Source organism: Meriones unguiculatus, chromosome 20 (genome assembly GCF_030254825.1).
Source record: "Meriones unguiculatus strain TT.TT164.6M chromosome 20, Bangor_MerUng_6.1, whole genome shotgun sequence".
NCBI lineage: Eukaryota > Metazoa > Chordata > Mammalia > Rodentia > Muridae > Meriones > Meriones unguiculatus.
This window is the reverse complement of record NC_083367.1, coordinates 57,794,275-57,816,681: the sequence shown is the minus strand read 5'-3', so window position 1 is coordinate 57,816,681 and position 22,407 is coordinate 57,794,275. Positions and strand designations below refer to the sequence as shown.

The window sequence follows — 22,407 nt, the reverse complement described above, 5'->3', positions numbered from 1 at the left end:
TTTCATTTATATCTGTAATTAAATTTAACATATTTTCATGTATTGTGTGTGTGTATGTGTGGAGAGAGAGAGAGGAGGTTGACATCGGGTGTCTTTGGTTGCTATTAACCTTTTGAAACCACGATTTTCAGTGGACCTGGCACTCATGCGCCTGGCTAGCCATTGACTCCACGGTTCTTTCTTCCTCTGCCTTCCTGGTGCTGGCATTACACACACCTTACCATCCCCTGATTTTTTTGTTTTTTTTTAGCCTGAGTGTTGGGCATTCAAACTGGTGTCCTCACATGTGGTAAGGAAAGCACTGACTGAGCCATTTCCCCAACCCCAGTACCTAGCTGTTGTTTTCTTTTTGTAGTGTTGGGGACTGATCATGCGGCCTTGTGTTTACAAAGCTGACACACCAGCACTGGGATATATTGCTACCCCTTTGCATTTAGCTTTAATCTCTATGAGTAGAAAATAAAAATGGACTGGATATTTGTGAAATTGAGAAAAATACATAAAAAACTATAGATGATCTTCAGAATGTCCACATATTTCCGAAACTGTTGTGAAGAATTAAGTCTATCTCCTGAGTGCTGCCATGTGGAACGCCTCCGCTGATGCCCTTCTTGGTCACCTCACATTTCTGTTCTCATTTTTCCTCCTTCATCTTCTTCATCTTCTTCTCCTTGGCTTTTCCCTTTTGCAGCAAACACCTTGCAAACAGCCCTGTATTCCAGGTGTTCAACAATCCCATAAGCCACCATGGCCACACTCAAGACACTGAAGAGAATGTAGAGTTTGGTGTTCACACACAGAAATGAGCTGTACCCAAAGGCAATGACAAACCCCAGGGCTTCCCCAAGGCGGTAGTTGGCAAAAGCAGCTTCTTTGTTCTCTTCAAACAGGACACCATAAAGAGCTGTGGAGGAGAGACTAGAGTGAAAATGCTGTGCAAGACTTAAACAGAGCTGGGGAGTTGGCTCTGTGGGTTAAGTACGCTGGTGCAAGCATGAGTTTGGACTCCCAGCGTCCAAGGTAATCCCAGTGCTGAGAGACAAAAAGGGGGATTTCCAGGGCTCCCTGCCCAGCTGACCCAGCTGAATCAAACAGAGAATCTGTCTCAGAAAATAAGATGGAGGATGACTAAGACAGCGTAGACCCCTGATTTCCACATGCATGCATACACATGTGAATGCACATACATGTACACATGCGCACGGACACCACATACATACACAAAACACATCCACATACATATAGCACCCACAGATGCACAGACGTACACAAAGATCCATCCATGGCCCATTATAATCCTGAACATAGGTTTTGCCATTGCCAGTTTTTGTTTTTGTTTTTTTTTTCCTTGAAAATGAAAATCTGGATATTTTTCTTCTAAAAAAAAAAAAGTAAAAATAACAGCAAGTCAGCTGATGTCCTCTGGCAGCGGGTAGCATAGAAACATGGGAGTCACAGGCCATCAGCTGCTGGAGGGAGCTGGCTGGTCCTCACTCTAAGGATGAAGAAAGGTGAGCAAAGAATTCAGTATGCATTGTGGAGTTTGTGACCTCCTGAGCCAGATTTGAGAGTTCCGTGAGAAGGGGGTTGAGGGAAGGATTTTTAAGGGGGGAAACCAAAAGAAGACTTTCAGCATGTACTCAAATAAGCCAAAACTGGTCTGTTCTGCCAAGTGGTTAAGGCATCACAGTGTTAGATGGGCTGGAACTCCTCTTCAGTCCCCAGAGTTCAGGACTACAGAGAAATGAGTTTAGTGCCCAGCCTGTAGGGGTTTTGTTTTGTTTTGTTTTGTTTTGTCACAGCAACTCACACAGCCTGATAACTGCTACAGACAGAGTCACTTTTGCTTCCTTTCAGGGAGGGGGCATTTTCGATGGGTCTCCATGGGAGCTGCAAGAATCCCACTGTGCCACATGGCAGAGTGGCAGGTGTGTCTGGGAAGGAAACTCTGAGACAATGGCAGGCCCTGGTGATTTTCCCATGCTCTGTCCATGCCTCAGATTGCTGTGTCAGCCCAGCCAGCCCCTACTCACACAACTCCTCTCCTTACCAAGACCAACCTCAGGCCCTGCCTCTAGAAACTTTGCTTGACTTCCCACTATGGGCCGGGGATGCAAGACCCTCAGATGGAGGACCTGGAATAGAGAATGCCAGGAGGGAGTGCCCTGGAATTGATGACTGTGGGTAGAAAGGTCCAACGTGGAGGATCCTAGGATGCAGTACCCAGGGTAGAGATGTTGGAGAGTAAGAACTCTATCACTGATATCTGTGGAGACTCAGAATGATCCATCTAGCAACTGGACCAGCAGAAATGGCCCTGTCCCTTCCTCTCTGCCAACACAGTGCCGTCAGCTGAAGCTACATTCCAGACATCCAGAGAATCTTAAGGATGTGGATGCATCACCACAGCTGCCTTTCCAGAACTCTCATGGCCCTGGGCAGAGCAACCACCTTCCCTTCAGGAATGCCTGTTAATCAAGCAAGCCCCAAGGGAGAGGTGTCTGCAGCAGCTAAACCTAGACAGAAAAGGGAGGAGAAGTGATGTCCATTTGTCCACATTTCTAACAACTAGATAGACAAGAGGATGGGAGGCATGTGAGAAAACAGGCATCCACACCAGCAGTATCTAGATGGATGAGTGAGGGGGCATGGCAAGCAGGTGACCGTCTCTCTATTAACTACACAATCATGGAGGTCAAGTGCAAAGCAGGACCCAACAGGGGATCCTAGAGCCAGAAATGAAGGCTTGTGGTAAACTGGAGAAATCTTAGGATATCTGCCCTTTGTGAGCCAAAGTGAACCTGTGTCCTATAGCACGTTCCTTTCTCTGGTTATGAAGGATGGTTAGCAGTGGGAGACTGGCTACTGGTCTGTGGAGACTTGGTACTGTCTGCAGCTTGTCTATAAACATAAAACTGTTGTGAACTAAACTGTTTGCTTACAAAGAGATTTGTTTTGCTCTCAGCCTCAGCCTGACCTGTCTGCCTCATCTGCTCAGGGCACTCAGGGTTGAAGTGACTGAGACGCTGATTCTAGTCCTTAGATGAGGTGATGTGATCAGCAAACAGGCATCTCAGCCATTGGGAAAGCAGGTTAAACAAATGGGGCACTCAGACGAAGCCAGACTTCATGCACTTATGAACTTGAAAATAGCCCTTTTCAAGCAGCTAAGGGGGCAAAGCATATTTTTAGATGAAACATTCTGTGTCTTAAATGCAGTTGAGTGTGGCATATGAGGGTTGCCATAGCAACTGCATCCATCCACCCTCAGCTGTCAGACTGAATGAGTACATAGTCAGATTCGCTGCTGGGAGACTGAAGAAATTCCCGGAGCCCTTGGGGTTACCCAGCCCCAGCAAGAGGAGCAAGCATCTAAGTCCTGTGACACATTGCTAAACTGAGGGTGGGCAAAAAATGGTGACTCAGCGAGAGGTGGGATAAGCTTCATTCCGTTCTGTGAATTAGAAGAGAGCATATTGCCACATCTGTCCTCTGTGTGTTTATGTGCACGCATGTACAATCGGAGGCTAGAGGAGGGTGTTGAGCATCCTGCTCTAAAACTCCCAACCTCATTCCCTTGAGACAGGGCCTCTCCCTAGAACCTGAGCTTTCTGTTTCTCCACTAGTGTGTCCTCGCCAGCAATCCTCAGCAATCCTCCTGTCTCCGCTGTGCTGGGTTATAAGTTCTGTCTTGGGGATCTAAGGCCCTCCGATGACTCAGGTCAGCAGCAAGTGCTCTCCCCCACTATGCCATCTCCCCAGCTCCACGCAGCCCTGTTCTTGAGATGCGGCCAAAGCTACATGCAACTTTCCATGTTGAAAAGGAGCCACCAGCCATCTGGATGTCCTGGGGATGTGCTGTGCTGTGGGGAGCTGGGGGGAGCCAGCTGCAGGGACTCAGCACACAAACAGCACACTCCTCACTGGGGTGGCTGCAAGCACATGCTTTCAAAGAAAACTGCCTCCTGAGAAACTGGTTTATCTTCTAACAACAAAGACAACAAAAATTACACTCTTACCTGTACAAAAAGATTAAATCTCTTTCATTTTAAATTACCACCCTTTATTCAACAGAGTCATTGTTCAGGTCACTCACTGGACTTGAGAGCTCATGACATACAATGTTGTGTCTTAGGTGAGTTGCAGAGTTTAACCAAAGTGCTCTGAGTATTTCATGCCCATATAAAGAAAGGGAATGTCAAAGCAATTGTCCGTATATGTCCGAGAGAAAGAAAACAAAGTGTTTTGCCGCCATAACTTTAAACCTCTACAGTGCTAGAATTGGAGATAAAGCAGGCTGTCTTTCCAGGTGCCTTCCTTGCTTCCTTAAATACTTTCGAAAATTCAGTGAGCTCACAAAGTTGTCAGCATGCAGAGAGTGAGACTCCATGGGTATTTCATGGAATTCTCTCAGGCCTGTGTGGGGTTTGATGAAATTTCTCTCAGGTGCTTACTAGATAAGTTGCCTAAAATTCCTAGGTGATCTGTCATGGCTTACAGTTCTGGACTTCCATGAAACGCTAAAGTGAGTTTCTGCTTACCCCCCTTCTCCACACTCCCACACACATATGCCCCCACCCTGATCTCATATACTCCTATGAGCAGGAGTGCATCACAGCCCATGAAAAGTCTAGCCGTTTGTTCCTGTTTACTGGCTTTTGTCAAAAATGAACAAGCAAGCAAAAGAATAAATGAAAGCACCAAACATACGCTTGTCATTTGGTTGAGCTTCCAACTGTGCTATGGACCCAGCTAGGCCTTTTATACCCAGCTCTTTTAGGTTTATCTAGGGCATTGTTTTTTCAGCTCTTGTAAACAGACAGCACGTTGGGATTGCAGCTGGGACCAGCTCTGGAGGATGTGGTCTGACATCTGCAGTGACATGCTGTGATTATGTGCAGATACACAGGAATGGCTTGGCCTTGCAGCTCTGGCAATCCTGGCCTTAAGCTGTTGCGGTTTTTCTTTAGCCAATACCTAAGACTGAATGTGTCCTGAGTATAGACAGGATGGCACTATAGCAAGAAAAGGGTCATTTATGAACCACACTCATCTTAGGGCTCTCTTGGGGTCATCAATACTTTCCAGACACAGCCCTTCCCTACCTTAGGCATAATCCAGGGCCTTGGGTGTTTGTGGGAGACTTAGGGCTGAGGGTTCCCACCTTGGCCTTATTATATCATTTACAACAACACCCCAATACACACCCTGTCACCTGTCCTGCACGGATATCATCTACACAGCATCCTGCATCCTTCTCAGCCTAGTGCCCTCCTTTGACACCCTCTGACTGTTCTCAGGGTAGAAGCAAAAGCCTCCAACCAATCCAGTGCGAATGCCGTAGTGTTTCTCTAACCTTTTCACACCACCAACTCTCCCTGCTGACTCTTGACGCCTCCCTGGTGCAGGCCCTAGGCCCAGTGCCCCATTCCATAGCCCATTGGGACAGCACCTTTCCAAAGACATGCCATCATCCTGTATCTAGCCATGGCCCTAACTTACTGATCCTCCTGACCTCCTGACCTCCTGACCTCCTGACCTCCTGACCTCCTGACCTCCTGACCTCCTGACCATGCATTCTAACTGAGCAAGGTCTTCCTCAGGTGGCTTCTACTACGATTTCTTTACATTCACTTCAACTTTCCATCACCAGTCAGTTCTCCAAGGCCAAAGGTTCATGTTTCCTGTTTATGGATCTGTTTGGACCATTGGACCTTCTCACATTTGTTTCGGATTCTGACTGTCCATCAGGAGAATTAACTTCTACCCACAGGTATTTTTCTCCTGTGTCCCTTCCTCCACCTTCTATGGCCTTGTGTCCTCAGGTCACAGGGTGACATACATCCTAGTGTTCTGCGGCCCCTGTCTGGATGCTCTGTACACTCTCCTTGCCTTCCCTTCCTCTGGTTCCTCATCTGTGCACACCTGTGAGCACTCCAGGGAAACAGCTTGTGCCTCATGGAGCCCCTTGTCTCACCTGACCTGCCTACCTCACTCAAGCTCAGAGATGAGAACTCACTTCAGATCTAGAGCTTGGTCCTTGAGACCCGTCTGTCTCTCACCTCCCTTGGCTTTAGACTTGCCTTCCGCTGACAGCTTCTACTTCCCATACACAGAGAGATTCGCTTCCACCCTCATGGCTGCCTTCTGTCCCTGCTACCCTCAAGACAGATGACTGAAGGAGATGGAGGCACTGCGAACCTGTGCTGGGCACTCACCATTGTTCTGTGTCTGCCACACAGCATCTGCCATTCCCCACAGGCCAGAAAGGATAAAGAACACAGGCATCTGGGTCGAGGTCGGGCTCCACAGCAGGAGGACGATGATGCAAGAGAGCTGAGTGGCCGCACCTGGTCGGGGGTAAGGAGGGAACAAGACAGGGCAGAGGGACAGGACTGAGATGGGCAGGGCCTCAGGTATCCTCTGTTGGGAACCACCATCCCATCTGCATCCATGTGCCTTTAGCATTTCTAATGCTCCCATGCAATGCTCAGAAACAGGATGAAAGAAAACTCTGGTGTGTGAGTATGTGACTGGCTCCAAAACAGGCCTCTGGACTGTGGAGACCCACACTGGAACATCTTATCGAGGCTGTGGGCTGTGGGACCCCAGCCCCTGCTGTGCGGCTTGTGGCTCAGTAACTTGTTTCCCTGCAGTGTGAGCTAGGCTCCTAACCAGTCTGGAAATGAGAGTGAAGACCAGGAGAAACCTGAGCAGTGATATACCTGAGTTTGTTCCTTGGGGTGTAGCTTCTACGGCAGATCCCTGTGAGGGGGAATGTGTATTGCCTTTTGTTGGAGGAGGGCAGGAGGTGTCAGAGGGAGAGCAGCGGGGAGGCAGGAAAGCAAACCCACAGGGATCCCTCTTCTAGGCTCCTCGGCAGCCCTCCCTACCCTGTAGGGGCGTCTTCATTAGCACCCTGAGCCTATGCTCACTTGTGCGACTACTCACCCAGCACGTAGAGCGCGGCTCTGCCCGTGTACTTGGAGATCTTCCCATACAGCAGGGAGCACAGGGAGGTGAAAGCTGAGAAGCAGATCATCACGTAGCCCACAAAGTGGATGCCCAGGGCACAGGTCACATAAGACTGGGGAGAAGCGGAGAGCTCCATTAGCTGTGCTTCTACCTCACTACGGTTCCTGTCGGAAGCTGCCATGTGACAGTTGGCATGCTGATGTGGCCCAGGACTTGTTGCTCCCAGCCAGGGAGAGCAACAGTGAATGGCAATGTGGGAGAGGGTCTGCTTTGGACCAGAATGGACAGGCATCTGGGAAAACCCCTTCCACACATTCTTTGCCACAGGTGTAGAACACACTATTTTTCACAAAGTTAACAAGGGCATTGGCAGGTCCCATCATTTCCTATTAGTTCTAAGGACCTCCATAGATGGCGAGGGAGGCCACTGGGCAGGTTTGACACTTGGCCTCCCTTACTGGTAGAATCAAGAACACTTAAACGAAAGACTGGGGGCAGGATGCAGGCTGCATTCTTGATGTTATTGATGTTCCCTTTTGAATCTGTTAAAATTGTCCTAAGAGTGGTGCCGCTGACATCAGGCCTGGCTGCAAAACACCACAGGGAGAGAAGTCAACCTGGTGCCTGCCTCAGAGCACGAGGGTGATGAGGAAGACGGGAGGATGAAGATGATGAGAAGACAACGACCTGGTACCTATCTGCAAACATCCTCAGAGCATGAAGAGCAAGAGAGGGGAGGATGAAGATGATGAGAGCATACAGGACATGCATGGGACGAATGACTATAATGAGTCATTAAGCTCTCCCTTAAGCAGTCCCTCAGCTGCTGCCAGGAGATGGTCTCCTTGGGTGTTTCCCAGGCCATCAGTTTCCTTGAACCCCTGACAACGACCTATCGGCAAGCCATCCTCACCTGAGCCCGAGCCGTCCCACTTTCCTGACTGATCAACTTCACTCTTTGGTTGGCAGGTGTGACCCCTTTCTAAACTTTCTTAATAAAGACACAAAACTGAGATCCCTCTCCAATAAAATGAGTGCTGCCGCCTCTGGACAGGCCCAGGACACTCAAATATTGCACAAGGTCCACTTGCCTGGAGGTAGTTGCAAGTTTATGGAAGTCCAGATTAGGGTGGGGGGGCTACCATCTGTCCTGATAATCTGGAGCACTACCTCTGGCTGACAGTGAGGACGAGGTAGGAGATTTCCTAGTGTGAGGAGGGCCGAGGCTTAAATGTAAGACCAGGGGATACAGCAGTGATGCCAGCCTTGCCTCCTGTATCTGCACTAAGCCCAGTGTGCCCTGGGAAAGAATCTCACACAGGAGGCAGAAGGATTCTGGGGGAAGCGGCCCTCTCCATCTTGCAGCATCGGGGTTCCTCATAAAAACTGATCCTGGGGACAGGCCCAGATAGAAGACAGTAGCCGCGACTGCTTTGGCCACTAGAGAACGGCCCACTCTGTGTGTTTCCTACTTCCTGTGTGGCCCCAGGTCAGGGGACTTGGGTAAGCACAGAAAAGCCAGGTAGTGTGTGAGCGAGAGAGATGACGGTGGTAGGGCCACCCAGGTTTCTAGACTGGAAGACAACATATGCAAAGTGGCACGGGAAGGAAGCTCAACACTACTCATAGATTTAACGCCTTCCCCTACGCTTAGCAACAGTGAGAATGCGTGGTGAAACCGAGGTTGGCAGAATGAACAGGGGTGTTACACACGGCTGCTAACAGAGACCTTCCGCCAGCTTTGTCCTTCGTTGGGAAGACACCTAGCTAGCAGGAAGTCCTTCCTTCGGGTAAGAACTCAGCCCTTCTTAGATGTCTCAAATCATAGACTCATCTACTGTGGGACCAGGGACACCATGCGCTCAAGGGCCCCAGGGCCATTGGTCCTGGGACACCCTCAGGTCCCTTCAGGCAAAGCACAGGTGTGCGAGCCGTGGGCTTCTCTCCTACCCTTGTGTATTCTCCAGCGAGGAACCCTAGTTGGAGCCCACTGTACACTGGCAGAAGGATCAGGAGGCACAGACGCTTGTCTCTAAACAGCTTGAAGGTCGACAGCAATGTGGACCAGAAAGGTGGTGTCTTGGACCTTTTCTTTCCTTGTTTCTTCGGTTTTTCTGCCACGGGTTCAAGAAACATGGCTACCAGTAGGATGGCCAGGACACCGCTGCCTAGAAGGACACACAGACAGTTGTCGGTGCTACCGGGATCAGACACGAGTTCCACCCTCCTCATCTTCATGGACAACTAGCCGTCAGGGAACTAGTGACAAGCTGCCCTCGGTCACGTATGTGTTAAATCAACAGTGAACTTGTGGCTAGTTTTCCCTTGAAGACTGTGTCGGTATTGCTATCACACACAGAGGAAAAGCATGCTTTTAAAAGGAAATAAAAACAAAAGTCTCCCCAAACAGATGATGAGAGGAAAGCAAAGCTTGTGTCATTTGAAGAGGGTCATAGAAATCTGTTTGTGCATTACACACTCTGAAGGCCCCGGCAGACATGTGCTGTCTGGGAACAGACCTCGGAGAGAGGGTGTGTTCTGAGGGACAGTTAACAGAGGGTACCATTGGTGTTGGGACCTTTTATTACATTTGCGCTTTGAACCATGTGAAAGGGCTACCTGTGTGTGTGTGTGTGTGTGTGTGTGTGTGTGTGTGTGTGTGTGTGTGTGTGTGTGTGTGGAGGGCGGGGGGAAAAAGCAAAACAGGAACCCAAAACCATTCATTTCACCCTGAACATTCTGTACCTACGGCCAAAATGCAACATGCAAATGAATCTGTTTTCACTGTCTGCTCACTTTACATTCGTCTCCCTGCACAGATACTATGTGGCTGTTCAGACTCATATAGAGGCCCATCTGTCCCCTAGTGACATGAGGTGATGTGAGGTGCCTTTCATGACCTTTTGAGAACTTCTATTCTCCTTTCGGACAAGGGCAGTTCCCCAGGGATTAAGGGTGTCCAGACTCTAGATGTGAGATTCACTCAGAAAGTGTGGGTCGGACTCACTTGGTCTGTGTGCTGGTCCCCTTTCAGCAGCTCTCCCAGCACCAATAGCATACTCCTGCCACTCTTTAAAATGATACAATTTCGTCTTGTCTGTCTCACTAATGCCTTTTCCCATCTTGGCCGCAGGCTCCCTTGTGGACACTGATGTAGATTGACGGAGTCGTTGTGCCCCAGCCTTACTAAACTGTGGACTTACGAAGCCAGCTCTCTTGAGTTGTTTGCAGAGAGGTCCCACCCAGTCTCAGTGCTCGTCATTAACCCCTTCATTAACACACACCCAGAAAAGTCCAGATCCCTTCAAAGCTTTCTGTAGCCCAGCTACTTTCCCTCCAGTGTCACTTTAACACAAGATTTCAATGGCGCTGATTAGGTTGGGAGGTTGGGCGGTTCCTGCCATGGGCACTTTTCAGTCACCCTTTAAATGAACATGTGTCAGAGCATGGGAAGCACTCTGCCTTTCTGACCATCTACATGTCGGCTATGGGTAAGTCTGAGAAAGTGTGTGTCTCTCCTCCACAGACGGTGGGAAACTCCTCCTCCAATCTCACCTTGCAGCCAGGGACTGCAAGTTTGGAGTGGCCTAAAGAACACCATCTCTGACGAGATGCAGTAAGAGCCCATGAGTGGCAGGTCATAGACCCGGAAGCCACATTCTCTACTCAGGGGGTGTATGTCTAATGCCAGGTGGACCAAGACTTTCCAAGGCACGAACTGGTGTCATGGAAATGAGACAGTGCATTCTAAAGACATACCACAGAAACTTCATTATGAATGTAATGTGCAGAAACCTTGGAAGGTTGCCAGGGAGTTGGCACTCTGGGCATTACAGCTCGTTTTTATCATTTCTTATTTGTTTATGGTGACATGCTGAAAATAGAGTCATAGAAAATCTCCAGGTATCAGAATAAGGTGATAATCTCCACCCCGCCTGATCTCCTTGCCTAAGCCATGTGACCTGCTACATAGGCAACAGGATTCTCCAGGCAGCTGGATTTATCCAGTGTGTAAATGATGTGTGTGGACAGAGGGTGTTGCCAGAGAATGTACTGAAAGGGACCTGTGGGTGTGCCACCCTGTGGAAGACCCAAAAGGTTATAAGTGAGGAGCTATAGAATTGCAAAAACTACACCTGCCTGTGGCCTGGGCTTCCTTGAGAACCTGGATGGATATTATACAGTCTGCAGGACAAGACCTTTTTATATACATATATAGCTGAAGTTCTATTGAAATGAGTCATGCTCGTTCTTCAGTGCTGTGTGTGGCTACTCTCCCCCAACAAAGACGATAGGGAGTGATACAGTGAGACCATGTGATGTCTTAATTATCTAACTTCCTGGCCCTACCTGTCAGAAAAAGTAACAGCCCAATTGGAGAGCATTGCCTTTTCACACACACACACACACACACACACACACACACACACAGGTTCTCTAGGACTAAGAATGGTGGAGAGGGGACAAGGGATAGCGGTTTATCCCAGTAGTTTTTCCATAGCTGTCTGGCCTCTGCACCGCAGAGAGGGAATGGGGGTGGATACTGAGAAAGCACAAGCCACGAGACCCCTTGCTGTCCCCATCACACATTAGTGTAAACAGGATATCTGCTAAGCAAATGGACAGGTTGCAGATGATCAAGGACAGTAGAAACAGGGAAGCCACCTGGAGCACTTGACTCCCACTCTTCTACCCACACCCTCATCCTAGAACTGCGTCCCCATATTGCACGGTCACTGGCGGCTCTGCTGGATAGCACTGGCCACTGAGTTGGCTTTCAGCAATTAGCAACTGATACTGGCCTAGTCCTATAACTGGCAGGGGTTTGCTTCATTTATTAAAGGGCAAGCACAAACATCATCCCCACTACAACAAATGAGAGAGTGCATCCCCCACATCTGGGGAGATCACAGGGACCAGCCGAGTCAAAGTGTGATGGAAATGCACTGTCCTGGGAACGCCGTCACGATCACTGGTGTCTATTCTGCCAGGTAAGTGTGGCAGGGGTTTCTCTGGAGAATGTTCATCTATGGGATGGAAAGGGACCTTTACCACAGTAAGGGGTTGGGCATTTGTACGTACCAGTGTAGATGCCCAGCAGTGTGTAGATCAGCTTTTGGGAGGGGCGGTGGGTGCCATTGGTGGCCTCTGGAGCCATCGGGCAGTCATTGGCTCCACAGGTTGTGAGCTGTCCCTTTGAGACGGGCCCTATGAAGTTGGAATCAAGAAGATGAGGTGAGAATTCTAATAGCTAGTTAGGATGCTTAAGACTTCCTAAAAATCAGCAGTGAGAGGATGTCCGCCTGTGGCCAGTGACTTCGTGTCTTTTTATTTATTTTTATTTTTTCAGAAAGCGAATGGTTACATGTTAAAAACAATGTATGGGGGGCTGGAGAGTTGGATCTGAAGATAAGGTTACTGGGTGCTCTTTCAGAGAACCTAGGTTTGGATCCCAGCACCCACACTGTGGCCCACAACTCTTGTTGTGGTAACTCTTGTGTCAGAGAATCGATTCCTTCTCTGGCACCTGAAGGCAAGTGCACGCATGTGGTGAACAGACATAGGTGCAGAAAAAACACCCATATCCATAAAATAAAAATAAATAAATCATATACATATACGCATATATAGATATTGTGTGGAGAGAGAGAGAGGTGGTTGGTTCAGGGAGAAATACGTGCACGCACACACGTGCACACACACACACACACACACACACACACACACAGACCCAAGTTGAAACTACTTTGATAGTGTTGTCAGCTTGCTGGGGGCACATAGGAGACAAGCCTTTGGGCACATCTCTTCTGTTTAGGTTCAGTTAGCCAATGGGGAGGTCATCTCATTACGCAGGGATAGAGTGGCCTGGCTGTATCTAAGCAAAGCCCATGGCCTTTCACCTGTGTTCTCCCTGTGTCCTCCCTGCCTGGGACACACAATCATCATGAAAGGAGAAAGCAGGTCTGTGAGCTTCCCATCAGCACATTGCCGGGGAGAAGCCAGACTCAGAGCCAGGATGGAGGGAAAGAAGTCATCCTAATCCAGAGCCTGTCACTTCCAGAAAGCTCTTCTGTAAGAGTGAGAGGCTGAAGCCCCCCAGCCTGAGAGTAGCATGAAGTCCCTGTGTGGGTGGGGTTGGGGAAAAACAGACATGGAACATTCCCCGTCATTGGACAAGGGGTCTCAGAAATGGTTATAACACCAGTTTATGGGTCAGTTTTATAGGAAGATGAGTCATGTAAATTCTTAGCAACTCCAGGGACCCACATTACGTTTGCAGGAGTTTGGAAGTGCTAAGTTTTCCCATGACACCTGAAGGGACTTTCTCCAGTTGGGAAATATGGCTCTGACAAACCTTTCCCTTCTCCCCAATTCCCTTTGCCTTGCTGAACATAGATTCCATTCCCAAAGCTAGCTCCCAAGGTCTGTTCCCTTATTTCTCCACTTACTTCTCCTGAGGACTACCAAGGTCCAACTATCAAAGTATTGAAGTCCAGCAATCAAAAGCCCCCTTTGACTTACCTAATTAACATGACCATTTAAAATTAAACACCTTGTCCTAATACAAGGTTTCCCCATTTACCTTTATATACTGCCATTTTCCTGTGAGACACATTTGTCTCCTCTCTATCCAGACACAGTTCTTTGTCCCATCCCCTTACTCTGAGACAAATACCCCTTTCCTATCTCCCTTGCTCCTATTCTCTCTTCTCCCGTGGTCCCTTCCTCTTCTCACTTTTCCTGTCTCCTGTCTTTGTCCCTTATCCCTGCCCTCTGTTCCTCCTGGGCAAATAAATCTTTGTATTGATAGCATGGGCCTTGGGGTATCTTGAGTTGACTTAGAGCTTCCCAAAGAGCCCCCAAACTCCACAGGGTATCTGTGGAAAGACTCATCCTCCTGACTATCCCCAGAGGGGCAGGACCACCTGCCTCCAGAGTAAGGGCAGGTATATAGATGGAATTGGGACTTTACTTAGCTGCCATGAAGACTTGACTATTCCAAGGCCACTCAGCCTTTATGCTTTACCTTCACTGGGTGTCTGGCCAAACACCAATGAAGAAATCAGGTTGCCCCACACTCCAGATGATTGGAATATAAGAAAGAAGATGCCAAAGTACTGGTTCACCACATCCTTGCCAAGCTTTCCCACTTTCTCTGCATGCAAATTTCCCAGGATGGTGAGGTAGGTAGACTGAGCTGACCACAGAGGGCCTGCACCCATTCCCAGCAGGATGGAGGTAGAGATCAGGGTGTACCTGCAAAAGACCATGGAGGAAGGGCTCAGGGTGTGCCCACACAGGCTGGTGTGATGCCCTCTGCCCTGTTCTCAAAAGCTGAGGGTTCAGGGAATGAATTGTTGGTCCCCTTACTGGCTGAATCTCCATGAGAATCCTCTACATCAAATTCTCTATTGCCATGAGGGGTATGAAGATGTGTTGGTGTGTGTGTGTGTGTGTGTGTGTGTGTGTGTGTGTGTGTGTGTGAAGGTGAGGCCCCCAGAGAGACCCTAAGAGAAGCTCAGTTCTGAGGTCTGAGGTCAGGAGCATGAGAGGAAGCCACAATTCTATTCCTCCACAGAAGCTCAGTGGGAGGCATTCTAACTTCTAACTTGGTAGCTGAGAACAGTGGTCTGCGTGAGAGTGCAAGGCACATACACACTGGGGAGGCCAGCTAGAGGGGCTGTACCAGTTGGCGTGGAAGTTGCCCAGGCAGAAGGTCACGTAGCAGCACATGGAGCCTACAATGGTCCACTTGCAGCCACACCTCTTGATGAGGATGGGCGGGAGGAACATGGAGGACAACAGCACAGAGCTATAGAGGGTGCTGAGTGTGGCCACCCCCAGGCCATCCTCACTGTAGAGGCTGCTCTGTGGAAGAAAGACAAAACATCAGAGGAGGGGACAACTGATGGAACTGGGTCTGGTGAGAAGACAAGGTATGACTGGGTGCTGGTCCCAGGCTCAGGGCCACCTCCAAACCCTGAGCCACCATACACCAGCCTTCTTACACAAGGACACTCAGTAAAGGCAAATAACGCCAGCTTCAGCTTCCGACTACCAGAGAGAAGGCAGCTGGGGCTCAGAAATGGTCGCTTCAGCTGGGCTTGGGCTTCCAGCCTTAAGGCTGAGGTGGGAGCAGTTCTAGGGGGAACCTCAGAGAAGACCCACTCAGAGCGACGATAGAACGACCACTATCCAGAGCTCTGAGCCATTATTTCAGGAATACTTGGCATAATGCTGATGTAAACCCTAAGGTCAAATTTCAAACCAGATCCACACAGCTCAAGAGCCATCTCTGGATTTTATGCTCAAAGAACCAGCAGTACACTTTATTCTCCTGTCATTTGTAAGAGAAAATGAATGAGAGGAGAAAAGGAAGGAGAATGATGAAGAGAAAGAGGAGAAGAAAGGGAGAGAGGAAGAAGTTCCAGGAAGAGGGAAAGAAGCAAGCCGAGAGAAGAGGAGGAGTGGTGAGGAGGTTGAAGGGAGGAGAGGAAGGAGGAGGAAGTGGAAGAGGAGAAGAAAAAAGATGAAGAAGGGAGAAAAGGAAGGCAAAGAGGTAGAGAGTAGCAGGAAAGGGAGGAGGAAGAGCAGGAGAGGAATAAGAAGCAGGAAAGAGAAGACAAGGAAACTTCCTCTTCCCTGCATTATGCTACCTGTCCCCTGACATGGGTCAGCTGCACCCAAGAGACACTTGTACCTTCCTCCAGTCAGTCCCTGCAATCCCTGCCATCTGTTTAAAAGATGGAGTAAAGCACCTCTCTCTCTGAAGTCGGGTCACCCGGGTGCCTCCTGTGTATTGATAGCTGGAAGCATGGCTCGACCTGGCCCTTTGACAGTTTTGTCCGGGGTACTTGACTCACATCCAATGGCTTGCCTACTTTGCATCTCTAGTGAAATCCTGACTGCACTTGTCAATGTTGGGATTTCTCTACCACCCACACACCAAAGCAAACTAGGGGAGGGACATCTGTGACTGACAAATGCTTCCAACTGTAGACCACTGAAAAGGAGGGCAGACGTCAAAATCTATAGCAGAGTCAGCATTTCAGAAGCTAATGACTTTTTCCACACGAATGCCCACACTCAAGTGTCCGGGTTGGCATGTGCTAGGCAAGCTCATCTATGCAGACATATAAAAACAAGTACATGGATGTGGCACACAGTAGACCTAATCACACAAACATATATGGCATTCTTTCAATCAGGCCAAGAAAAGGCTGGGAAGTACTCTCCACTAGGAGGCCACACAAAAGTCAAAGCATCTGCCAACTTTAGTTGGTGTACACATAGGAGCTGTTAGAAACCACAGAGAGAGAGATGAGAGAGAGAGAGAGAGAGAGAGAGAGAGAGAGAGGAAGAAAGAAAAAAAGAGCCCATTTTTACTGTAATTACCACAGGAACTGTTGTCAAATCTTCCCCAGGCCCACATGACCTAGTGCACACAACCCACAAGCCCCAGTCTCTTAAAGATGCTGCTTATTTTTCATGCAGACTCACAGATGAGCAGGGAAGATTCCATAAATGTTCAAAATGCGGACAACTTTGTCAAAGGTCGTAGTTTTGCTTAAAGCTTTTGTAAGGTTGAATGAGGATTAACACACTTATGTTTCCGTCCAACGACAAAGCCCAGGGCACATAAAATCCAGTGGCTTCCTTTGTCTCTCTTTTTTTTTTAATTTTATTTTTTTCTTATCAGTCACATTTTATTAACTCTGTATCCTTTGTCTCTTTTTAACCACTCAAAGGCAATGCGTCCTTCCAAACCAGCCCCTCCTCCTTCTTGCTCCGGGGTCACACACACCTGGACTGGGGAGCTCTGGAGTCACTCTGGAGGAATGTGAACAAGCCTAAATCCTGTAGGACTTCATTTGAGGAAAAAAAAAATCCAGGAAGTTGTGTGGGAGAGGGTGCTGGGGTGAACTGGGTAACAAGACGAGAACATCTCACCTGTAGATTCTGCAGACCCCCGTAGGCAAGGAAGAGGAAGAAGAATCCACAAGAAACCACCACGACATTCTTCAGGCTCCTCTCCATTATTCAGACAGAGGTGTCAGTATCAGTGGATGTCAGTGGAAGAGCAAGCTTGTTGCCCCCTAAAAGAAACCAATCAGAGAGCAGGAAGTGGAGCCTGTACCAAACAGTCCCATGGATCTCTTTGCGTTAGACGTAGGTTCATGCGCTAGCTTTGGCAGGACTGAGTCCACATTATGCTCCCTCTCTGGGAAAAGATTATGACTCTTATCAGCTCCTCTGTGATTTTCCCCCCATTCCTTTCAGATATGAATGTCACATTCTTGTACACATGATAGTACCTTGTATGTCCAGAGAACTTGCCAAATGTGCAGAACACGGAAAATCCTTCTGTCCTAAAACAACAAAGCAAAATACTTTTAGACTCCTCATCCAACTTCTGTAAAATAGATACTGTGGTAGGATCCAGGGCCAAAGACTTAATAGTGCAAAGACATGTGATTTCACAATGTTGCGATGATGTCTTCAGTGATGTAGTAACTCATCATACACGGAGACCAATTTTATATGCAGCGTTTGGAGCATAACTAATTAGCATTTGAAACCTAGGTCCCATTATAAGACAGCAAAGCCCAGGATTTCATCCCTGAGCTGTGCTGGCTGACTCAGCCACTGCCAGTCATGTGTAGCCACTGAGTTCTTAAGATATAGCTGACTGGGGAGCTCAGTGGTCAGGAGCACCAGCTGTTTTTCCAGAGAACCCCAGTTCAATCCCCAGCACCCACGTGGCAGCTCACAACTGTCTGTAACAGTTCCAAAGGATCTGACACCCTCACACAGACATACATGCAGGCAAAACACCAATGCCTTTAAAATAAAAAGAAATAAATTTAGCCAGGCATGGTTACACATACCTGTGCTCTCAGGGAGGCAGAAGCAGGCAGATCTCTGTGAATTCGAGGCCTGCTTGGTCTACAAAGTGAGTCCAGGACAGCCAAAAGTACACAGAGAAACCCTATTCCTATTTCAAAAAAAATAAATAAATAAAAGTAAAAAAAATAAAAATTTTAAAAAGCTATAGCTGGCACTGAATTTGGACTTCATTTAGTTAATTAACACTAACAATTCAGGTGGGCACGTGCTGGATAGGCCAGGCCAGAGTGTCAAATAGCGTCCCACATGCTGTATACAAGTCAAATAAACACTCACGCTGGTTTGAGGCCAGCCTGGTTCACTTAGAATTCCAGGTCTGCCAAGGCTACATAGTGAGACCTGGTCTCCACAAAGCACCCTTCTGCCCATTTATTAGGAAAGCTGACTGTTTTTTGATTGCTCCCCAGGGGCAGTGTCCTTGGTCATTTCTGCTCAGGATGGAGCAAGCAAGTGAATCTCACAGCCTTGGTAACTGACCACCACCAATAACGGAGACAAGGCTCATGCAGCTTAGCTGGTTGTAGCTTAGACCGGCCTTGTGGAACACATGGTTTTAAATATTTACTAACCACGGGTTAATATGCCCATACAGACATGAGAGCAACACAAGACTGGCAGGATATTCTAGGAGGAGACTGCCCAGTCAGTGGAGCATTTACCTCACAAGTGTGAGGACCTGAGTCTGCTTCCCCAACCCGTGTAAAAATATCAGGTGTGGTGTGTGCTCACAATGCCAGGGCTTCAGAGGTGGAAAGAGTTGAGAAGAGTCCCTGGAACTCACTGGCCAGCCAGTCTAGCCTAATTGGCTAATCTAGCCAATGAGAGAGCTCGTCTCAAAAGAGTCAGCGTGCCTCAGGATGACACCCGAAGTTGTCCGACAGCTTCTACAGGAGGCTGCGAGAGTCCAAGAGGCTCACAGTGTAGAGAGCCCTGGAACCGCCCTGACCCCTCATAATCCCAGCAAACATCAACAAGACAAGGCGAGCTCAAGGAGCATGTAAAGGAATGCAATAGTTAGCATCACATGGGCCTTTGCAAACTAACTAAATGTTTTCTCTTATAGCAGTTGCCATGGTGTCTCTTCACAGCAACAGAACACTAAGGCAGGGAGGAAATGGTTTTCCTCTCAGGTCTCACTCCATCCCTGAGGGGAGTCAGGGCAGGACCGTGGAGGTAGGAGCTGAAGCAGAGGCCGTAGAGGAACACTGCTTGCTGTCTTGCTCCTTCTGTTAGCTTTCTTATCCATCTCAGGGTCAGCTTCCCCTGGTGCCACCACTACGGTGCCCTACAACTCCTGTGGAGGTATCTTCTCAATTAAGATTCCCCCTTCTCATGTGACTCTAGCTTAGATAAAGTTAATAAACAAAACCACAGCAACCAGAACAGCACCCACACAAGGCTTGAGTAAATCTGTGATCACTTACTGGAGAGCAAATGAAGGACCCAGTACTCCATGAGGACCTCAGGGGAGAAATATCCTTTAACCTCGGGACTCCAGGTGACGCAACTCACGAGCCATCAGGGGCGACTGTTCTGCTACTGCCAAAAGCAGGGACTTTGACCTTCACAATCACATTAATCAGTAAACCCACCCCCAGAAGCTAAAGACAGCTCCTAATTTGAGGAAAGTCTAAACGATAGCTTGGGGGAAGACCTCTCGTGAGCAAGCTACTGCGAGCTTTCTTGGCATTCACAACTAAACTCTAAAAGCACCAAATAAGCAGTCATTGATTCTATTAATTTTTCTTCAGGAAAATGAAACATTCCAAGAATGGGGGTTACCACTCTCTTTAGGAATTCTGAAATTCTTATGCTCCAGGTGTAAGCATACTCCGTGCCTCCATCTTTGCATCTGTGCAACTGCAGCTTTGGAAGAGTGGTCCTTCAGATTGTGTGCCTGCGACCAGAGAGGACTGCCAACCCCACAGTGTGTCGCAGCAATAGCCTGGCTAAGCATAACGACCTCCTAAGTGAACGGAGAGCTTGCCGGGACGTGGTGTTCTCTCAGAGAGGCACGGTCAGAGCCATTCTAGCAAAGGCGTTGACAGGGAGGTCCTTTGGCTACTTTCCACTGTTTTCCAGAGAGCCCAGACAGACCCATCTTAACAAGAGACAGTAGAAATAGCCCTCGCCCTCCCACCATGGAACCCCAGGTCAGCAGAGATTGTGACCACCTGAGAATCTGGGTCTTGCTGCCTTTCAGAGGCTCTAGAGCACGCTTCCAACACTGACATTTGAGTGGCCTGGTGCGCCAGCCACTCTTGACTGTGGAGCCTGCAGAGCCACTGACCGTGGCCATCCAGTCTGGCTAAGGTATGGCCACCCTGTACAGAAGGAGAAGGCCAGATCAGGGTCTGGGTCTCAGCCCTACCTTACTGCTTATACTGCTGCTGTGCCTGGTGAACCAGAGCCAGGCCCAGCTTTAGAAAACACCTGTGCACACATTTTGCAATGTACAAAATGCTACTGCCTACATTTTGGATAGGACTCTCACAACATACCCTTTCGGTTAGCCCATGTGCCCAAAGCCACTGAGTTGATGAATATTTTTAAACTAGTGGCTGCATCGTGATTTTAAACACAGGGAAAGTTGCTTCATTGTCAGAGATCCCACTAAGCCCCACACCACCTGAAGTAGCAGCATCTAGTAAATAGTTGTCAAATACATGTCTGCAAAGCCCTCATAACTCTGCTATGTGTTTGTTTTTTAATCTCATTATATAATACACAGTTATATGTGTATAATACATATACACATATACACTAAGTGGCTGCTGACTGGGCGGCCAGCAGCCTGTGCTCATGGGGCCAAGTTCCAGGGGAGAAAACAGATACCAGCAAACCAACCAACCCAATTCAGAAGTCAATCCAGCAAACTCGCGTGGCTCTAAGAGCCGGACTAAAGACAGAACGGTCAACAAAACACACTTAGGGCAGGGAGCACGCACACATATAAGTCAGTCTCCTCAGGGGCAGCAGAGTAAACCCCACCACCCATGGCAGCTGGGATTCATAAATGTCCCCCAGGGAAGAGTGTCTGCCATCTGGAAGGGAAAGCCTGGGTCTGCAGCATTCACAGCTTGTCACCTCAGTGAGGCAAGCAGCTCACCATGTGCATGAGAGGCCAAGACCTGGACAGATGGGGGACACCCTCACGTGTGTCCAAAGTACTCAGACAGGTGCACATAACTGGCAATTGACCTGATGAGTCCTTTGCCTTTTCGTAATTAATCTTTCTGTCCCCACAAGAAAAGCCAAGTAGCGTTAAGTTATTCTGGGAAAGCTCAAAGGACGAGCCTTGCTCCCACAACATACACACACAACTATAAAGCTAGTACTCTGTCCCGTGCTGGATAAATATCACCCTGTGTCCATTTACCTAGTTTTGTGACCTACTTGCTTCCAATCGCTACCCGGCAAACAGCTTCTTGGAGAGTACTAGAATGCCAATGTGGTTTCCAGGTTAAACTTTGGCACTATTCAGAATCACTGTGTCTTTAACAAAATGCGTTGGGCAACACTTGTTTTTGTGTTAGCAAGTAGCAAAGCCTGTTTGTTAAGTGCTGGCAATGATCAGACTAGGAACTACAGAACCAGTCAGGGGGAAGATTTGAGGGAAGATAGACTCCACAAACAGACAGGGTAAGTACCCAATGTTACTAAGGCCAGTTATTAAGAGTCTTGTTAAAGATTAGTGTCTTTAGGGCTGGAGAGATGCTCTGCCATTAAGACCACTCTCTGGGTTTGATTCCCAGAACCCACAAAGTGGCTCACAGCTGTCTGTAACTCCAGTTCTAGAGGATCCAATAACTTCTTCTGGCTTCCAGGGTACCAGGCTTGACCATGGTACACAGACATACATGCAGGCAAAACACCCATACACATAAAATTAACAGGAAAAAATAGTATTTGGTTCGAAATGCACAGAAAAAGCTCATTTTCAAGAAAAACATCTATGTAAATGACGCGTAAGTATATTCTAAATATCCGCATCTGCGAAGCATCACACTGCATATCCAGTGTCTCTGTGTACACGCGTCTGCATACACACACTGAGGGAGCACCATCTCCAGACAGTGGCTCTAAGGTTTAACTCATCAAGCTCTCCTGTGGGCCACTGACTTTATGTAGGGACCTGTGTGTTGGCGGGTGACCAGCAAGACGAGGTCATCAACTGCCTCCTCCAAGGCAAGCAAACACACACCTGGCCGTACCTGCCCATCCCGTTTGGTCTGTCCCTCTTCGGTGGTACTGCCTAGCAGGGTCCCAAGGCTGAGATGGCCAGGTAAAGCACAGGGAGGCTGGCGCCCACTTCAGCTGAGGAAGAAGTCAGGCTGGTGATGACCCTGCTGAGAGCAGGCAGGATTGTGACTCACAAGGGCAGGTTCTCTACGGGGGTGGGGGGGAGGGGAGGCTGTGGGAGGGGCCGGCCTTCACACCTGGGTGTCAGCTGACAGAGCCCCCAAATGAGAAGTCCACAGGTGCTCTCACGCAGCTGGAAGAAGTAAATCATTATGGTCCAGT

At 48.5% G+C, this 22,407-nt stretch overlaps 1 protein-coding gene across 4 annotated transcripts; it reads right to left on the bottom strand.

The window, feature by feature from the left end:
* Positions 1-412: 412 nt before the first annotated feature.
* Unc93a (unc-93 homolog A) lies at positions 413-22,234 on the bottom strand. Of its 4 annotated transcripts, none has more exons than XM_060373290.1 (10): positions 22,088-22,234; positions 17,292-17,345; positions 16,927-17,072; positions 14,663-14,844; positions 14,003-14,232; positions 12,058-12,183; positions 8,926-9,143; positions 6,952-7,087; positions 6,219-6,350; positions 413-904 (listed from the first exon to the last, which is right to left on the bottom strand). In XM_060373290.1, the coding sequence occupies exons 3-10, from the start codon at positions 17,011-17,013 to the stop codon at positions 621-623; spliced, it is 1,395 nt and encodes a 464-aa protein (XP_060229273.1). In that variant the 5' UTR covers positions 17,014-17,072; positions 17,292-17,345; positions 22,088-22,234; the 3' UTR covers positions 413-620. The 4 variants fall into 4 exon arrangements, with proteins under 4 accessions (XP_060229273.1, XP_021511160.1, XP_060229274.1 ...); XM_021655485.2 differs by having other exon boundaries at positions 22,098-22,234; XM_060373291.1 differs by having other exon boundaries at positions 14,663-14,839; positions 22,098-22,234.
* Between the last annotated feature and the right edge of the window lie 173 nt (positions 22,235-22,407).

Bases quoted from the DNA above. Each gene is read 5' to 3' on its own strand.
- Unc93a (XM_060373290.1), bottom strand. From the start codon at position 17,013: ATGGAGAGGAGCCTGAAGAATGTCGTGGTGGTTTCTTGTGGATTCTTC. The intron at 14,845-16,926 runs GTGAGATGTTCT...TTTCTTCCACAG, and splicing joins GGGGTCTGCAGAATCTACAG to AGCAGCCTCTACAGTGAGGA. The intron at 7,088-8,925 runs GTAGGAGAGAAG...GCTTCTCCCCAG, and splicing joins TCGCTGGAGAATACACAAGG to TCTTATGTGACCTGTGCCCT.